At 40.5% G+C, this 19,046-nt stretch overlaps 1 protein-coding gene across 1 annotated transcript in view; it reads right to left on the reverse strand.

The window, feature by feature from the left end:
- SLC12A7 (solute carrier family 12 member 7) overlaps positions 1 to 19,046 on the reverse strand; it is a 468,927-nt gene that overhangs the window by 81,212 nt on the left and 368,669 nt on the right. Inside the window, exon 21 of the mRNA XM_053714358.1 lies at positions 5,839 to 5,946. Within this exon, the coding sequence (XP_053570333.1) occupies positions 5,839 to 5,946 (108 nt within the window). The remainder of the gene's footprint in view (positions 1 to 5,838; positions 5,947 to 19,046) is intronic.

Below are 19,046 nucleotides of genomic sequence, written 5' to 3' on the forward strand. Positions count from 1 at the left end.
CACGGACTACGTCCAAATTGTGTAACAAACGTTCCTTCTTTGAAACTGGATTCGGACACAAAGAAGGTACAACTATCTCCTGGTTAATATTTTTGTTGGAAACAACTTTCGGAAGAAAACCAGGCTTAGTACGCAAAACCACCTTATCTGCATGGAACACCAGATAGGGCGGAGAACACTGCAGAGCAGATAACTCTGAAACTCTTCTAGCAGAAGAAATTGCAACCAAAAACAAAACTTTCCAAGATAATAACTTAATATCTACGGAATGTAAGGGTTCAAACGGAACCCCTTGAAGAACTGAAAGAACTAGATTTAGACTCCAGGGAGGAGTCAAAGGTCTGTAAACAGGCTTGATCCTAACCAGAGCCTGAACAAATGCTTGAACATCTGGCACAGCTGCCAGTCTTTTGTGAGTAAAACAGATAAAGCAGAGATCTGTCCCTTCAGAGAACTTGCAGATAATCCTTTCTCCAAACCTTCTTGTAGAAAGGATAGAATCTTAGGAATTTTTATCTTGTTCCATGGGAATCCTTTAGATTCACACCAACAGATATATTTTTTCCATATTTTATGGTAAATTTTTCTAGTTACAGGCTTTCTAGCCTGAATCAGAGTATCTATTACAGAATCTGAAAACCCACGCTTTGATAAAATCAAGCGTTCAATCTCCAAGCCGTCAGTTGGAGGGAAACCAGATTCGGATGTTCGAATGGACCCTGAACAAGAAGGTCCTGTCTCAAAGGTAGCTTCCATGGTGGAGCCGATGACATATTCACCAGGTCTGCATACCAAGTCCTGCGTGGCCACGCAGGAGCTATCAAGATCACCGAGGCCCTCTCCTGATTGATCCTGGCTACCAGCCTGGGGATGAGAGGAAACGGTGGGAATACATAAGCTAGGTTGAAGGTCCAAGGTGCTACTAGTGCATCTACTAGGGTCGCCTTGGGATCCCTGGATCTGGACCCGTAGCAAGGAACCTTGAAGTTCTGACGAGACGCCATCAGATCCATGTCTGGAATGCCCCATAATTGAGTTATTTGGGCAAAGATTTCCGGATGGAGTTCCCACTCCTCGGATGGAATGTCTGACGACTCAGAAAATCCGCTTCCCAATTTTCCACTCCTGGGATGTGGATCGCAGACAAGTGGCAGGAGTGATCCTCCGCCCATTGAATTATCTTGGTCACTTCTTTCATCGCCAGGGAAGTCCTTGTTCCCCCCTGATGATTGATATATGCAACGGTCGTCATGTTGTCTGACTGAAACCTTATGAATTTGGCCTTTGCTAGTTGAGGCCAAGCTCTGAGAGCATTGAATATCGCTCTCAGTTCCAGAATGTTTATCGGGAGAAGAGACTCTTCCCGAGACCATAGACCCTGAGCTTTCAGGGATTCCCAGACCGCGCCCCAGCCCACTAGGCTGGCGTCGGTCGTGACAATGACCCACTCTGGTCTGCGGAAGCTCATTCCCTGTGACAGATTGTCCAGGGTCAGCCACCAACGGAGTGAATCTCTGGTCTTTTGATCTACTTGAATCGTCGGAGACAAGTCTGTATAATCCCCATTCCACTGTCTGAGCATGCACAGTTGTAATGGTCTTAGATGAATTCGTGCAAAAGGAACTATGTCCATTGTTGCAACCATCAATCCTATTACTTCCATGCACTGCGCTATAGAAGGACGAGGAACAGAATTAAGTACTTGACAAGAGCTTAGAAGTTTTGATTTTCTGACCTCTGTCAGAAAAATCCTCATTTCTAAGGAATCTATTATTGTTCCCAAGAAGGGAACTCTTGTTGACGGGGACAGAGAACTTTTTTCTTTGTTCACCTTCCATCCGTGAGATCTGAGAAAGGCTAGGACGATGTCCGTATGAGCCTTTGCTTTTGACAGAGACGACGCTTGAATCAGGATGTCGTCCAAGTAAGGTACTACTGCAATGCCCCTTGGTCTTAGAACCGCTAGAAGGGACCCTAGTACCTTTGTGAAAATCCTTGGAGCAGTGGCTAATCCAAATGGAAGTGCCATAAACTGGTAATGCTTGTCCAGAAAAGCGAACCTTAGGAACTGATGATGTTCCTTGTGGATAGGAATATGTACGCATCCTTTAAATCCACGGTAGTCATAAATTGATTTTCCTGGATAGTAGGTAGGATCGTTCGAATAGTTTCCATTTTGAACGATTGTACCCTGAGAAATTTGTTTAGGATCTTTAGATCCAAAATTGGTCTGAATGTTCCCTCTTTTTTGGGAACTATGAACAGATTGGAATAAAATCCCATTCCTTGTTCTCTTATTGGAACTGGATGTATCACTCCCATCTTTAACAGGTCTTCTACACAATGTAAGAATGCCTGTCTCTTTATTTGGTTTGAAGATAATTGAGACCTGTGGAACCTTCCCCTTGGGGGTAGTTCCTTGAATTCCAGGAGATAACCTTGAGAAACTATTTCTAGCGCCCAAGGATCCTGAACATCTCTTGCCCAAGCCTGAGCAAAGAGAGAAAGTCTGCCCCCCACTAGATCCGGTCCCGGATCGGGGGCTATCCCTTCATGCTGTTTTGGTAGCAGTGGTAGGCTTCTTGGCCTGCTTACCCTTGCATTGGTTTCCAGGCTGGTTTGGGTTGTGAAGTATTACCCTCTTGCTTAGAGGATACAGAATTAGAGACTGGTCCGTTTCTGTGAAAGGGACGAAAATTAGGCTTATTATTAGCCTTAAAAGACCTATCCTGTGGGAGGGCGTGGCCCTTTCCCCCAGTGATGTCTGAAATAATCTCTTTCAAATCAGGTCCAAATAATGTTTTACCTTTGAAAGGAATGTTAAGCAATTTTGTCTTGGAAGACACATCCGCTGACCAAGACTTTAGCCAAAGCACTCTGCGCGCCACGACAGCAAACCCTGAATTTTTCGCCGCTAATCTAGCTAATTGCAAAGCGGCATCTAAAACAAAAGAGTTAGCCAATTTAAGTGCTTGAACTCTGTCCATAACCTCCTCATACGAAGATTCTTTACTGAGCGATTTTTCTAGTTCCTCGAACCAGAAACACGCTGCCATAGTGACAGGAACAATGCATGAAATTGGTTGTAGAAGGTAACCTTGCTGTACAAAAATCTTTTTAAGCAACCCTCTAATTTCTTATCCATAGGATCTTTGAAAGCACAACTATCTTCGATAGGAATAGTAGTGCGTTTGTTTAGAGTAGAAACCGCCCCCTCGACCTTGGGGACTGTCTGCCATAAGTCCTTTCTGGGGTCGACTATAGGAAATAATTTCTTAAATATAGGGGGGGGAACAAAAGGTATGCCGGGCCTTTCCCACTCTTTATTTACTATGTCCGCCACCCGCTTGGGTATAGGAAAAGCGTCGGGGGGCACCGGAACCTCTAGGAACTTGTCCATCTTACATAATTTCTCTGGAATGACCAAATTGTCACAATCATCCAGAGTAGATAACACCTCCTTAAGCAGTGCGCGGAGATGTTCTAATTTAAATTTAAATGTCACAACATCAGGTTCAGCTTGATGAGAAATTTTTCCTGAATCTGAAATTTCTCCATCAGACAAAACCTCCCTCATGGCCCCTTGAGATTGGTGTGAGGGTATGTCAGAACAGTTATCATCAGCGTCCTCTTGCTCTTCAGTGTTTAAAACAGAGCAATCGTGCTTTCTCTGATAAGTAGGCATTTTGGATAAAAGATTTGCTATGGAGTTATCCATTACAGCCGTTAATTGTTGCATGGTAATAAGTATTGGCGCACTAGATGTACTAGGGGCCTCCTGTGTGGGCATAACTGGTGTAGACACAGTAGGGGATGATGTAGTATCATGTTTACTCCCCTCATTTGAGGAATCATCTTGGGCAATATCATTATCTGTTGCATTACTGTCCTTACTTTGTTTGGACACTATGGCACAATTATCACATAAATTTAAATGGGGAGACACATTGGCTTTCATACATATAGAACATAGCCTGTTAAACAGGCTTAAACTTGTCAACAAAGCACAAAAAACGTTTTAAAATAAAACCGTTACTGTCACTTTAAATTTCAAACTGAAAACACTTTATTACTGAATATGTGAAAAAGTATGAAGGAATTGTTCAAAATTCACCAAAATTTCACCACAGTGTCTTAAAGCATTAAAAGTATTGCACGCCAAATTTCAGAGCTTTAACCCTTAAATTAACGGAACCGGAGCCGTTTTTACATTTAACCCCTATACAGTCCCAGAATGAGGCTCTGTCTATAACTAGAAAGGCCCCCATCTGAAAAAGGTGTCCAACACAGTGCCTGCCGTTTTTCTAAACGTTCCCCAAGATTATAATACCAATAATTAGTTAGAATCTGCATAATATGCCTAGTAAAGCAATTGTTTTAGCCCAGAAAAATGTCTACCAGTTTTTAAGCCCTTTTTGAAGCCCTTTATTCTTTTATGTTTAACTAAGAAAATGGCTTACCGGTCCCCATGAGGGGAAATGACAGCCTTCCAGCATTACATGGTCTTGTTAGAAATATGGCTAGTCATACCTTAAGCAGAAAAGACTGCTAACTGTTTCCCCCAACTGAAGTTACTTCATCTCAACAGTCCTGTGTGGAAACAGCAATCGATTTTAGTTACTATCTGCTAAAAATCATCTTCCTCTTACAAACAGAAATCTTCATCCTTTTCTGTTTCAGAGTAAATAGTACATACCAGCACTATTTTAAAATAACAAACACTTGATAGAAGAATAAAACTACAAAAAACTCTTAACCATCTCCGTGGAGATGTTGCCTGTGCAACGGCAAAGAGAATGACTGGGGTGGGCGGAGCCTAGGAGGGATCATGTGACCAGCTTTGCTGGGACTCTTTGCCATTTCCTGTTGGGGAAGAGAATATCCCACAAGTAAGGATGACGCCGTGGACCGGACACACCAATGTTGGAGAAACATGCGTTTATGTTGAATTAAGAACTCATTGTCACATATGTTTTACACTAGTAAATAGATTTTAATAAACAAAAACTATCTCTAGTACTACAAATAACTAATCATTATGAATCTAAAATATTAAAAAGAAAAAATACGCCTATTTTGATGATCCTCTAAACTGTTTACTCTGTAAACCATGCAATATGGTTGCATTTTAATGAATTGTTTAAAGGGACACTATACTTTAAACATTTTTCCACTTAATATATATTCCCAATGACTTGTATACCAACTAAATAATATTAAATATGTATAAAATAAATACAGCATCTTAATATAAGGTCTCATTTCGTTTACTTATTGTATATATATTCTTCAAGGCGCTCTCATTTTCTTTACACATAATATTAAATATACTGGCTTTTTCATTTAGGTTTATTTTTGCAATCAAAATAGCAGGTTGTGCTCATTGAACACACCACCCATAATGAACATGTAAATACGGTAGTATTGGCTTTGTGTATAGAGAGAGAGAGACGGATAAGATAAGCGGTCTGTTGTTCCTGCATGCTAGCCCATTTAAATAGGCATGTCCTTAAGAACAATGTGTTATGGTTTGAATTAGTAAATCCAGCCATTTAATGTGCAATGTTATGTTATACAGCTGGTATAAGATGTCACTGTAAATACATTACAGTATTGTGTCCCCTTAAAATAAAAAGATAAATAAAATAACACATTAATTAAAAACAGAAATCAGTTATGTTGTTTTTATAGATTCAATTTGTATTATGTTAGTTAGACTGTGTAGATTAAACCGTAAATACTTTCAAATATATTTATTTCATCATTATATAAAAATAAATAAAAAATAGGTACCCTGTAAGAGAATGAAATGTGTATTTTATTAAAGGGAATGTTTACCTCTCTTTCCCTTTCAGTTTTGGAAAGTTGCATTTGCTTAAGCATTTGAGATCGTTGTTCCATCATCAAAGTCTTCTCATAGGTAAAAGCTGAAATATCATTTTCAAACTAAAAGAAAAATAAAAGACTGAAATGAACACAAACATTTTATAACAGGTTTTAGGAAGCTGCAAACTATAACAAAGTTATAATGTAGATTTAAAGGGAAAATTCACACAAAATATTAAACAGCATGTATCTAAGCCTCTGCAGACTTCCTCTTATTTCAGTTCTTTTGACACTTGCATTTTAGCCAATCAGTGCTGACTCCTAGGTAACTCCATGAGCATGTTATCTATATGGTACACATGAACTAACACCATCTAGCTGTGTAAAACTGTCAATTGCATTCAGATAAGAGGAGGCCTTCAAGGATTTAGAAATTAGCATATAACCCTACCTAGGTTTAGCTTTCAACTAGGAATTACCAAGAGAACAAATCAAATTTGATGATAAAAGTAAATTGGAAAGTTGTTTAAAATTACATGCCCTATCTGAATCATGAAAGTTTATTTTTGACTAGACTGTCCCTTTAAATGCCCCTATTCTTCGATCTATACAGGGAGTGCAGAATTATTAGGCAAATTAGTATTTTGACCACATCATCCTCTTTATGCATGTTGTCTTACTCCAAACTGTATAGGCTCGAAAGCCTACTACCAATTAAGCATATTAGGTGATGTGCATCTCTGTAATGAGAAGGGGTGTGGTCTAATGACATCAACACCCTATATCAGGTGTGCATAATTATTAGGCAACTTCCTTTCCTTTGGCAAAATGGGTCAAAAGAAGGACTTGACAGGCTCAGAAAAGTCAAAAATAGTGAGATATCTTGCAGAGGGATGCAGCACTCTTAAAATTGCAAAGCTTCTGAAGCGTGATCATCGAACAATCAAGCGTTTCATTCAAAATAGTCAACAGGGTCGCAAGAAGCGTGTGGAAAAACCAAGGCGCAAAATAACTGCCCATGAACTGAGAAAAGTCAAGCGTGCAGCTGCCAAGATGCCACTTGCCACCAGTTTGGCCATATTTCAGAGCTGCAACATCACTGGAGTGCCCAAAAGCACAAGGTGTGCAATACTCAGAGACATGGCCAAGGTAAGAAAGGCTGAAAGACGACCACCACTGAACAAGACACACAAGCTGAAACGTCAAGACTGGGCCAAGAAATATCTCAAGACTGATTTTTCTAAGGTTTTATGGACTGATGAAATGAGAGTGAGTCTTGATGGGCCAGATGGATGGGCCCGTGGCTGGATTGGTAAAGGGCAGAGAGCTCCAGTCCGACTCAGACGCCAGCAAGGTGGAGGTGGAGTACTGGTTTGGGCTGGTATCATCAAAGATGAGCTTGTGGGGCCTTTTCGGGTTGAGGATGGAGTCAAGCTCAACTCCCAGTCCTACTGCCAGTTTCTGGAAGACACCTTCTTCAAGCAGTGGTACAGGAAGAAGTCTGCATCCTTCAAGAAAAACATGATTTTCATGCAGGACAATGCTCCATCACACGCGTCCAAGTACTCCACAGCGTGGCTGGCAAGAAAGGGTATAAAAGAAGAAAATCTAATGACATGGCCTCCTTGTTCACCTGATCTGAACACCATTGAGAACCTGTGGTCCAACATCAAATGTGAGATTTACAAGGAGGGAAAACAGTACACCTCTCTGAACAGTGTCTGGGAGGCTGTGGTTGCTGCTGCACGCAATGTTGATGGTGAACAGATCAAAACACTTACAGAATCCATGGATGGCAGGCTTTTGAGTGTCCTTGCAAAGAAAGGTGGCTATATTGGTCACTGATTTGTTTTTGTTTTGTTTTTGAATGTCAGAAATGTATATTTGTGAATGTTGAGATGTTATATTGGTTTCACTGGTAAAAATAAATAATTGAAATGGGTATATATTTGTTTTTTGTTAAGTTGCCTAATAATTATGCACAGTAATAGTCACCTGCACACACAGATATCCCCCTAAAATAGCTATAACTAAAAACAAACTAAAAACTACTTCCAAAAATATTCAGCTTTGATATTAATGAGTTTTTTGGGTTCATTGAGAACATGGTTGTTGTTCAATAATAAAATGAATCCTCAAAAATACAACTTGCCTAATAATTCTGCACTCCCTGTATAGGAGAAAAAACTTGGATGCTAAGAGGATATCAGTACACTGATCCAATATCAGGAGAAGTGATAAGGATGAACCAGTTTCTAGTCACTTTTCTTAATGCAGGACATAATATCTGTCAGTTGAAGTTTAAAGGGACAGTCTACTCCAGGATTGTTATTGTTTTAAAAGAAAGATAATCCCTTTATTACCCATTCCCCAGTTTTGAATAACCAACACTTTTACATTAATACACTTTTTACCACTGTGATTACCTTGTATCTAAGCCTCTGCAGACTGCCCCCCTTACCTCAGTGCTTTTGAGAGACATGCAGTTTAGCCAATCAGTGCAGACGCCTAAATAACTCCACAGGAGTGAGCACAATGTTATCTATATGACACACATGAACTAGTACTGTCTGTGAAAAACTTTCAAAATGCTCTGATCTAAGATGCGGTTTTCAACGGTTTTAGAAATCAGTTTGAGCCTACCTAGGTTTAGCTTTTCAAAAATACCAGCAAGGGAACAAAGCAAATTTGATGATAAAAGTAAATTGGAAAGTTGTTTAAAATTGCATGCCCTATCTGAATCACATACCCCCCAACTGTCCCGATTTTCGTGGGACAGTCCCGATTTTAGGGGTCTGTCCCCCTGTCCCGGGTTGCTAGCCATCTGTCCCGATTTGCCCCAGGCATTTTTTTAAAAAAAAATAAAAAAATATTTTTTTTTTTTTAATTCTGTTGGGCCCATACTCAGAAGCAGCTGGCTTTGCTCTGACAGGGTTAGATACCTGTTAGATTCCCTGTGGAAAAGGAATGGTGTGTGGTTTAAGCAGGAGTAAGAAGGCTGTATACACTCTGACCACGGGTAATGGTGACCTCTCTAACCTACCTCTGGTAGTGATGATGTCTAACCCCTGGTGATAATACTAGCATGCCTTCAGTTTTATACAATGAGCAGTGCTAATACCAGGGTAACGAACAGTGGCAGCAGCAGACTGCCAGCTAATGTGCTTGCCAACCCCAGGAGCCCATACAATGAATTACAGATACTCATATATGATGTAGTGTATGTGTCTATCTGTATCCATAACTCTGTGTGTGTGTGTATCTGTATGTATAAGTTTATGCTATGCAGTGTGTGTGTGTGTGTCTGCATGTATAAATGTAAGCTATGTAGTGTGTGTATGTGTATCTGCATGTATAAGTGTGTATCTGCATGTATAGGTGTATGCTATGTAGTGTGTGTGTCTGCATGTATAAGTGTATACTATATAGTGTCTGTGTATCTGCATGTATATGTGTGCTGCCTGTATAAGTGTATGCCATGTAGTGTGTGTGTATCTTCGTGTGTAAGTGTATGCTATGTAGTGTGTGTGTATCTTCATGTGTAAGTGTATGCTATGTAGTGTGTGTGTATCTGCATGTATAAGTGTATGCTATGCAGTGTGTGTGTATTTGCATGTGTATGCTATGTAGTGTGTGTGTGTGTCTGCATGTGTATGCTATGTAGTGTGTGTGTATCTGTATGTATAAGTGTATACTATGTAGTGTGTGTGTGTATCTGCATGTATAAGTGTATGCTATGTAGTGTGTGTATCTGCATGTGTAAGTGTATGCTATGTAGTGTGCTACTGTGCATTTTTGCTGACTTTAAAGGCCAGAATCTAGAATATTAATGGGGAATGCAGAGAGCAGTTCTAAAGAATTTATTATTAAATGCCCAATTAAGATAAAAATATTTAGCAATGTCTTTGCAAAGGCTTATTAAATACATAGCTCACATAGCCATACCAGTGGTTTGAGCTTGTGTTTGATTTGCTGCCTGTGTATTAAAATATATGACTTTATTTAGAATTTTATTTATATTACTTTGGTCTTATGATTTTTTTAAGCCCCGCCTACCACATTTCAATTTTTTGCCGCGGGGGTGTGTGTGTCCCTCTTTTGAATTTTGAAATGTTGGGAGGTATGAAATCATGAAAGTTTAATTTTGACTAGTCTGTCCCTTTAAGGCAAATTAATTAGTTAATAGACCTAGGAGGGGTGTAGATAGGGAACTTTTACTCAAGAGACTTAAAATGTTCTGAATTTATAAATTAAGAACTTTACAACCTAAGGGGCCTAATCGTGACTTTGATTGGTCCTTATTCCATTAATGTTGGATTTTGAACCTCTCTTACTAACTATTGAGTCCCTTTTATTGTCTTTTCATTTGATTTTCCATCTTCTGTATTGACTTTTATGGTGTATATTACTTTAAAGGGACATTGGGCTCGATTTATCAATCATTTGGGGAATTCTCCTCTCTGTTCTATCAGTTCTCTGCAGCTCTCCTTAGGAGAGGTGCACATGTGCGCCCATATTATCATAAAAAAAGTTGTTTTTTCTCAATAGGAGAGCTGAAGAGAACTAATGATACATTTCTCTAGCCGGATTAGTATCTTCTCCTTATTTATCACTGAAAATAAGCAACTATTCTCCATGTCAGTCATATATAAGCCAATAGAAATATTTATACAGCCTTCCTAGTAGCTTTGTTAACGCCCCTCTTCAACAAACTGTCATGTAAGAAAATAGATCTACATTTTCGTTGTTTTTGTTCAATTTTACAGCTTCTTTTATATCTTAATTTTATGCCCCAATAGATATAATTTGTGTGCTCTTTTATACAGTATATTATTTTGGCACTCCATTATATATATATTTTTTTATCACGCCAACATAAATAATTATTGCACTCCAATAACCATTATTATTGCGCTTGTTATAGATCATTTTGCACCTTGTAGAGACCTTTTATTTTTTGTAACTGCTTCTACAACTCGTAGAGAATAGATTTCTAATGCTGTTCTCCACCATAGTTATGGAGAACTTTAATGCAGGAACTTGCATGAGAACTTCAGTCCTCCACAGGAGAATATAAATGATAAATTTGTAAGTAGGAGAATTAATGAGGAGAACTATATGAAATACGATTCAAATGATCTAATTAAACTCTTTTTTGGAGAACATGTTCTCCAAGGTGACTGAGAACAGAGTAGGAAAATTTTACAGTCGAACTTGCCCAATTTCAGGGGCATCTTTGAATGATAAATAGGGGAATTATTTCTCATGAGAACTTTTAGGAGAATATATAGGAGAATATGAATGATAAATCGAGCCCATTATACATTACATTTTTTTCTTTTTAATCAATTCCAAATCTGTAATTATTATATTGCATCCTGATAATTTTTGCCATAAGTGTGTATAATGTTTACTATTTTAATTATTTCAAGTCTGTTTTAATACCTCCAGCCAAGCCCTGTAATGTTAGATTCAGACGATCGTCTACCCTTACTGCTTCAGGCTCGCTCTCAACTCCTCCTATATTTATCTCTGCATTGTAAATCAGCTTTCCTTCTGGAATGCAAGACAATCACCCAGCCGTAAAGAAACAGCACAGCTAGGCTGGGGAGCTCCTGTGCTGAGCGACAGGACATAGAAGCAGCCAGGCTGAATCGGTGTGCAGGGGACGCCCAGCAGTAGGGAGACGTAAGAAGGGAATTGTACAGCAGATCTGTAACTCATGATTTATTTCTGTTCAGGGCTGAACATACCCAATGAGTTAAAAACAGCCTGAACCAATCAGCTTGATCTGTGTCGAACTCCTGTGTGTGTATTAGCACTGAGTGCATATTATCACTGGGAACATATTTTATATGCTAAATATAGTTGTACAAAAATATTAATCAAACTGAAACTGCAAACTTGATATAAACAAAAATTACTGCTTGTGCTGTTTTTTTTACTAGTAGGTGTCCTGTATTAGCATATTCACATATGACTGGCTGGGGGTGTGATCTCTATGGATGTTAGCTCTGCCGTTCTCTTAGGGCGTCCCTGCATCACCCCTCTGACACATTGCAGTGGAACTTTTTAACTTATAAATAAGTAAACTTATCATTATCTATTTTTTTGTTAAATAAATCTTTTATTTACACTGTACCTTATCCTTTGGCTTAACTATTCTTTTTATTAGTGTACACTGGCCCTTTAAGTTTTAATTATTTTTTTATTTTAAATGTATGGCCACTAGATGGAGATAGTATACTGCATATAATTGTTGTGCATTAGTTTTCGTATGAATGCACATTTGTGGTGAACATAGGAAATACATTTGTTTTTATTTTAATGAATATCTGAGTATCGAAAAAATACTGACGAAAATCAGTATTTATTTGTTTACTTTAATTTTTAAGGGGCTCTGGTAAAAACAGGATTGGGTTAGCGTACATGTGAAGTTCTCACTTGTAGCTTTAAATCATTAACATTCATTTTACCAAAAACAAATGTAAATGTTTAGTTTAAAACTACATTAATACTGAATTTTAGTTAAACAAATACAGAAAAGTGCAGCCACCAAATATTTGGAAAAACAAATTTTCTTGGCTGCACATTCCTATTGTATATGAAGACAAATGTGTATTATATAAATTCTCTCATCTTACCACTAGAGGGCAGTAATACACATTACTATTTAAAGGGGCAGTAAATTTACGTACTAATGTTATATAATTCTGCACATTAGCTTACCGGTGTCTAGTCATAGTGTGCCCGGTCGCGCCATTAAAATGAATGTAGCTCGCTCCCTCTCTGAAATAATTGAAAATATACTTCTGCCGGTGTTCTGTTAAGGGACCGAACTTTTCAAAAGAGCGAACCATGTCACTTCCTGTGACGTTACATCAGCTGTTGTACACATTTTGCCCCTAATGCGCATGCGTGCCAGCGTCATCACATACCTGGCCGCGTACATCACTGTGAAACTATTTAGACTAGTGAAATTCAGAAGCCTTTCTATAGCACATGCGTGGGATTTTCTATCACAAATGGGGGGGGTTTATGGAACGCTGTTTATTGGTCCCTGCATGACAAACAGCCACTTGGCTATCGCCACTGCTTGTGTTGGAAGATCCATTTTGCAATGTCGTATTTTTTATCCTTACATTTATATCGGTTTTACACCATAATTCACATATTTGGCTGTTTGTCATGCAGGGACCAATAAACAGTGTTCCATAAACCCCCCCCCATTTGTGATAGAAAATCCCATGCATGTGCTATAGAAAGGCTTCTCAATTTCACAAGTCTAAATATAACAGTGACGTATGCGGCCAGTTATGTGATGACGCTGGCACGCATGCTCATTAGGGGCAAAACATGCACAACAGCTGATGTAACGCCACAGGAAGTGACATGGTTCGCTCTTTTGAAAAGTTTGGTCCCTTAACAGAACACCGGCAGAAGTATATTTTCAATTATTTCAGAGAGGGAGTGAGCTACATTCATTTTAATGGCGCGACCGGGCACACTATGACTAGACAGTGTTGCCGTGATGCGCTGTCTAAAAAAACCAGACCTGCTCAGTAGAGCAAGGAGCGTTATTCTGGTAAAATTAGATTTTTACATACAATTTTTCTGAAATAATTGAAAGTATAAATGTGCCGGTAAGCTAATGTTATATAATTCTGCACTATGTGCAGAATTATATAACATTAGCATGTAAGTTTACTGCCCCTTTAAGGAGCAAATAGGCACACACTAGTTAGAAATGATTAAGGACCTGATTGGCTTGAAGTGTCGTCTGTATCTTGACCCATGTAATTTAATAAAGGTAATTATACTTTTGGCTGGACTTGATCTATATATGTGCTCAAAAAGGGATTGGCCTTCCGTGCCTTTGAACTGAGGAGATGCTGTCTAGTCATTATATTGTGTGTAGTTCTAACAGCCCTGAACTAGAGAGCTGCCTAGAGGGCTATTACTGATTGGCAAGGTAAACACACACACACACACACAAATATATATATATATATATATAACATAATTTATGCTTACCTGATAAATGTATTTCTCTTGTGGTGTATCCAGTCCACGGATCATCCATTACTTGTGGGATATTCTCCTTCCCAACAGGAAGCTGCAAGAGGATCACCCACAGCAGAGCTGTCTATATAGCTCCTCCCCTAACTGCCACCTCCAGTCATTCGAACGAAGACAAGCAAGAGAAAGGAGAAACCATAGGGTGCAGTGGTGACTGTAGTTTAAAAATAAAATATACCTGCCTTAAAATGACAGGGTGGGCCGTGGACTGGATACACCACAAGAGAAATAAATTTATCAGGTAAGCATAAATTATGTTTTCTCTTGTAAGGTGTATCCAGTCCACGGATCATCCATTACTTGTGGGATACCAATACCAAAGCTAAAGTACACGGATGAAGGGAGGGACAAGGCAGGAACTTAAACGGAAGGTACCACTGCCTGTAAAACCTTTCTCCCAAAAATAGCCTCCGAAGAAGCAAAAGTATCAAATTTATAAAACTTTGAAAAAGTATGAAGCGAAGACCAGGTCACCGCCTTGCAAATCTGTTCAACAGAAGCCTCATTTTTAAAAGCCCATGTGGAAGCCACAGCTCTAGTAGAATGAGCTGTAATCCTTTCAGGAGGCTGCTGACCAGCAGTTTTTATAAGCTAAGCGTATTATACTCCTTAGCCAAAAAGAAAGAGAAGTTGCCGAAGCCTTTTGGCCTCTCCTCTGTCCAGAGTAGACAACAAACAAAGCAGATGTTTGACGAAAATCTTTAGTAGCTTGTAAATAAAACTTTAAAGCACGAACCACGTCAAGATTGTGTAATAGACGTTCCTTCTTTGAAGAAGGATAAGGACACAATGACGGAACAACAATCTCCTGATTAATATTCTTATTAGATACCACCTTAGGTAAAAACCCAGGTTTGGTACGCAAAACTACCTTATCTGCATGGAAGATTAGATAAGGGGAATCACACTGTAAGGCAGATAACTCGGAAACTCTACGAGCCGAGGAAATAGCTACCAAAAACAGAACTTTCCAAGATAAAAGCTTGATATCTATGGAATGAAGAGGTTCAAACGGAACCCCTTGGAGAACTTTAAGAACCAAATTTAAACTCCATGGCGGAGCAACTGGTTTAAACACAGGCTTGATTCTAACTAAAGCCTGACAAAACGCCTGAACTTCTGGAACATCCGCCAGACGCTTGTGTAAAAGAATAGACAGAGCAGAAATCTGTCCCTTTAAGGAACTAGCTGACAATCCCTTTTCCAATCTTTCTTGGAGAAAAGATAATATCCTGGGAATCCTGACTCTACTCCATGAGTAACCCTTGGATTCACACCAATAAAGATATTTACACCATATCTTATGATAGATTTTCCTGGTGACAGGCTTTCGTGCCTGAATTAAGGTATCAATGACTGACTCGGAGAAGCCACGCTTTGATAAAATCAAGTGTTCAATCTCCAGGCAGTCAGTCTCAGAGAAATTAGATTTGGATGGTTGAAAGGACCCTGAAGTAGAAGGTCCTGTCTCAGAGGCAGAGTCCATGGTGGAAGGGATGACATGTCCTCCAGATCTGCATACTAAGTCCTGCGTGGCCACGCAGGTGCTATCAAAATCACCGATGCTCTCTCCTGCTTGATTTTGGCAATCAGACGAGGGGGCAGAGGAAACGGTGGAAACACATAAGCCAGGTTGAAGGACCAAGGCGCTGCTAGAGCATCTATCAGCGTTGCCTTGGGATCCCTGGACCTGGATCCGTAACAAGGAAGTTTGGCGTTCTGGCGAGACGCCATGAGATCCAGTTCTGGTTCGCCCCAACGTTGAACCAATTGTGCAAACACCTCCGGATGGAGTTCCCACTCCCCCGGATGAAAAGTCTGTTGACTTAGAAAATCCACCTCCCAGTTCTCTACACCTGGGATATGGATAGCTGATAGGTGGCAAGAGTGAATCGTTGCCCAACGAATTATCTTTGAAACTTCCAACATCGCTAGGGAACTCCTTGTTCCCCCTTGATGGTTGATGTAAGCCACAGTCGTGATGTTGTCCGACTGAAATCTGATGAACCTCATTGTCGCTAGCTGAGGCCAAACTTGAAGAGCATTGAATATCGCTCTTAATTCCAGAATGTTTATTGGGAGGAGGGTCTCCTCCTGAGTCCACGATCCCTGAGCCTTCAGGGAGTTCCAGACTGCCCCCCAGCCTAGAAGGCTGGCATCTGTCGTTACTAGTGTCCAATCTGGCCTGCGAAAGGTCATACCTTTGGACAGATGGACCCGAGATAGCCACCAGAGAAGAGAATCCCTGGTCTCTTGATCCAGATTTAGTAGAGGAGACAAATCTGTGTAATCCCCATTCCACTGACTGAGCATGCAGAGTTGCAGCGGTCTGAGATGTAGGCGGGCAAACGTCACTATGTCCATTGCCGCTACCATTAAGCCGATTACTTCCATACACTGAGCCACCGAAGGGCGAGAAGTAGAATAAAGAACACGGCAAGAATTTAGAAGTTTTGATAACCTGGTCTCTGTCAGGTAAATCCTCATTTCTACAGAATCTATCAGAGTTCCCAGAAAGGAAACTCTTGTGAGAGGGGATAGAGAACTCTTCTCTTTGTTCACTTTCCACCCGTGCGACCTCAGAAATGCCAGAACTATGTCCGTATAAGACTTGGCAATTTGGAAATTTGAGGCCTGTATCAGAATGTCGTCTAAATAAGGGGCCACTGCTAGGCTCCATGGCCTTAGGACCGCCAGAAGTGACCCCAGAACCTTCGTAAAGATTCTTGGAGCTGTAGCTAACCCAAAGGGAAGAGCTACAAACTGGTAATGCCTGTCCAGAAAGGCAAACCTGAGAAAACGATGATGATCTTTGTGTATCGGAATGCGAAGAGAAGCATCCTTTAAATCCACTGTAGTCATGTATTGACCCTCCTGGATCATAGGTAGGATGGTTCGAATGGTCTCCATCTTGAATGATGAGACCCTGAGAAATTTGTTTAGGATCTTGAGATCTAAGATTGGTCTGAAGGTTCCCTCTTTTTTGGGAACCACAAACAGATTTGAATAGAAGCCTTGTCCCTGTTCCTCCTTTGGAACTGGGTGAATCACTCCCATAACTAGGAGGTCTTGAACACAATGTAAGAATGCCTCTCTTTTTATCTGGTTTGCAGATAACTGTGAAAGGTGAAATCTCCCTTTTGGAGGGGAAGCTTTGAAGTCCAGAAGATATCCCTGGGATACAATTTCCAACGCCCAGGGATCCTGGACATCTCTTGCCCAAGCCTGGGCGAAGAGAGAAAGTCTGCCCCCTACTAGATCCGTTACCGGATCGGAGGCCAATCCTTCATGCTGTCTTAGAGGCAGCAGCAGGCTTTTTGGCCTGCTTACTTTTGTTCCAAGCCTGGTTAGGTCTCCAGACCGACTTGGACTGGGCAAAAGTTCCCTCTTGTTTTGTATTAGAGGAAGTTGATGCCGCGCTCGTCTTAAAATTTCAAAAGGCACGAAAATTAGTCTGTTTGGCCCTTGATTTATTAGACCTGTCCTGAGGGAGGGCATGACCTTTTCCTCCCGTGATATCAGAAATGATCTCCTTCAAACCAGGCCCGAATAGGGTCTGCCCCTTGAAGGGAATATTAAGAAGCTTAGACTTTGAAGTAACGTCAGCTGACCATGATTTAAGCCATAGCGCCCTACGCGCCTGAATAGCAAAACCAGAATTCTTAGCCGTTAGTTTAGTCAAATGAACAATGGCATCAGAAACAAATGAATTGGCTAGCTTAAGTGCTCTAAGCTTGTCAAGTATATCGTCCAATGGGGTCTCTACCTGTAAAGCCTCTTCCAGAGACTCAAACCAGAAGGCCGCCGCAGCAGTGACTGGGGCAATGCATGCAAGAGGCTGTAGAATAAAACCTTGTTGAGTAAAGGTTTTCTTGTGGTAACCCTCTAATTTTTTATCCATTGGATCTAAGAAAGCACAACTGTCCTCGACGGGGATAGTAGTACGCTTAGCTAGGGTAGAAACTGCTCCCTCCACCTTAGGGACCATCTGCCATAAGTCCCGTGTGGCGGTATCTATTGGAAACAATTTCTTAAAAATAGGAGGGGGAGAGAACGGTACACCTGGTCTATCCCATTCCTTAGCAACAATTTCTGAAAACCTTTTAGGTATTGGAAAAACATCAGTGAAAACAGGCACTGCATAGTATTTATCCAATCTGCACAATTTCTCTGGCACTGCAATGGTGTCACAGTCATTCAGAGTAGCCAAAACCTCCCTGAGTAACACACGGAGGTGTTCAAGCTTAAATTTAAATGTTGCCATATCAGAATCAGGTTGAATCATCTTCCCTGAGTCAGACACATCACCCACAGAAAGAAGCTCTCCTTCCTCAGCTTCTGCATATTGTGAGGGGGTATCAGACATAGCAATTAAAGCGTCAGAGTGCTCTGAATTTCTTCTAACCCCAGAGCTGTTTCGCTTTCCTCGTAACCCAGGTAGTCTGGATAATACCGCTGACAGTGTATTATCCATGACTGCCGCCATGTCTTGCAAAGTAAACGCCATGGGCGCGCTAGATGTAATTGGCGCCTCTAGAGCGTGGGTACCTTGAGCGGGAGTCAAAGGCTCTGACACGTGGGGCAAGTTAGTCGGCATAACTTCCCCCTTGTCAGATTCCTCTGGTGATAAATCTTTTAAAGACAAAATATGGTCTTTATAACTTAAAGTGAAATCAGTACATTTGGTACACATTCTAAGAGGGGGTTCCACCATGGCTTCTAAACATAATGAACAAGGAGTTTCCTCTATGTCAGACATGTTTAAACAGACTGTTAAGAAAAAGCAACAAGAAAGAGGCGCCAATGGTGCAGATCAATGGAGATTTTAGTATACCAATCGTATGTGAACACTAGGTACTCACAATAAATGGAGGCACTCAGTTGTGCCAGTAGACACAGGCTGGGTTTTAACAGCAATCCAGCTGGCTGAACAAGGAAGCAGCTCTCTATCAGCATCCAATTGGAGGAAATCTAAAAAGTGTAAGCAAGGATAGAGGCGCCAATGGTGCAGGTAAATGGTGGTACAGATAGCAATAATAGCCCAATATACACAGAGTACTCACATTTGTTGAAGGCACTCACTTGTACCTATAGAGACGGGGTGGATTTTAACAGCAATCCAGCTGGCTGATCCAGGGTGT

The sequence above is a fragment of the Bombina bombina genome, chromosome 5 (genome assembly GCF_027579735.1).
Source record: "Bombina bombina isolate aBomBom1 chromosome 5, aBomBom1.pri, whole genome shotgun sequence".
Lineage (NCBI taxonomy): Eukaryota > Metazoa > Chordata > Amphibia > Anura > Bombinatoridae > Bombina > Bombina bombina.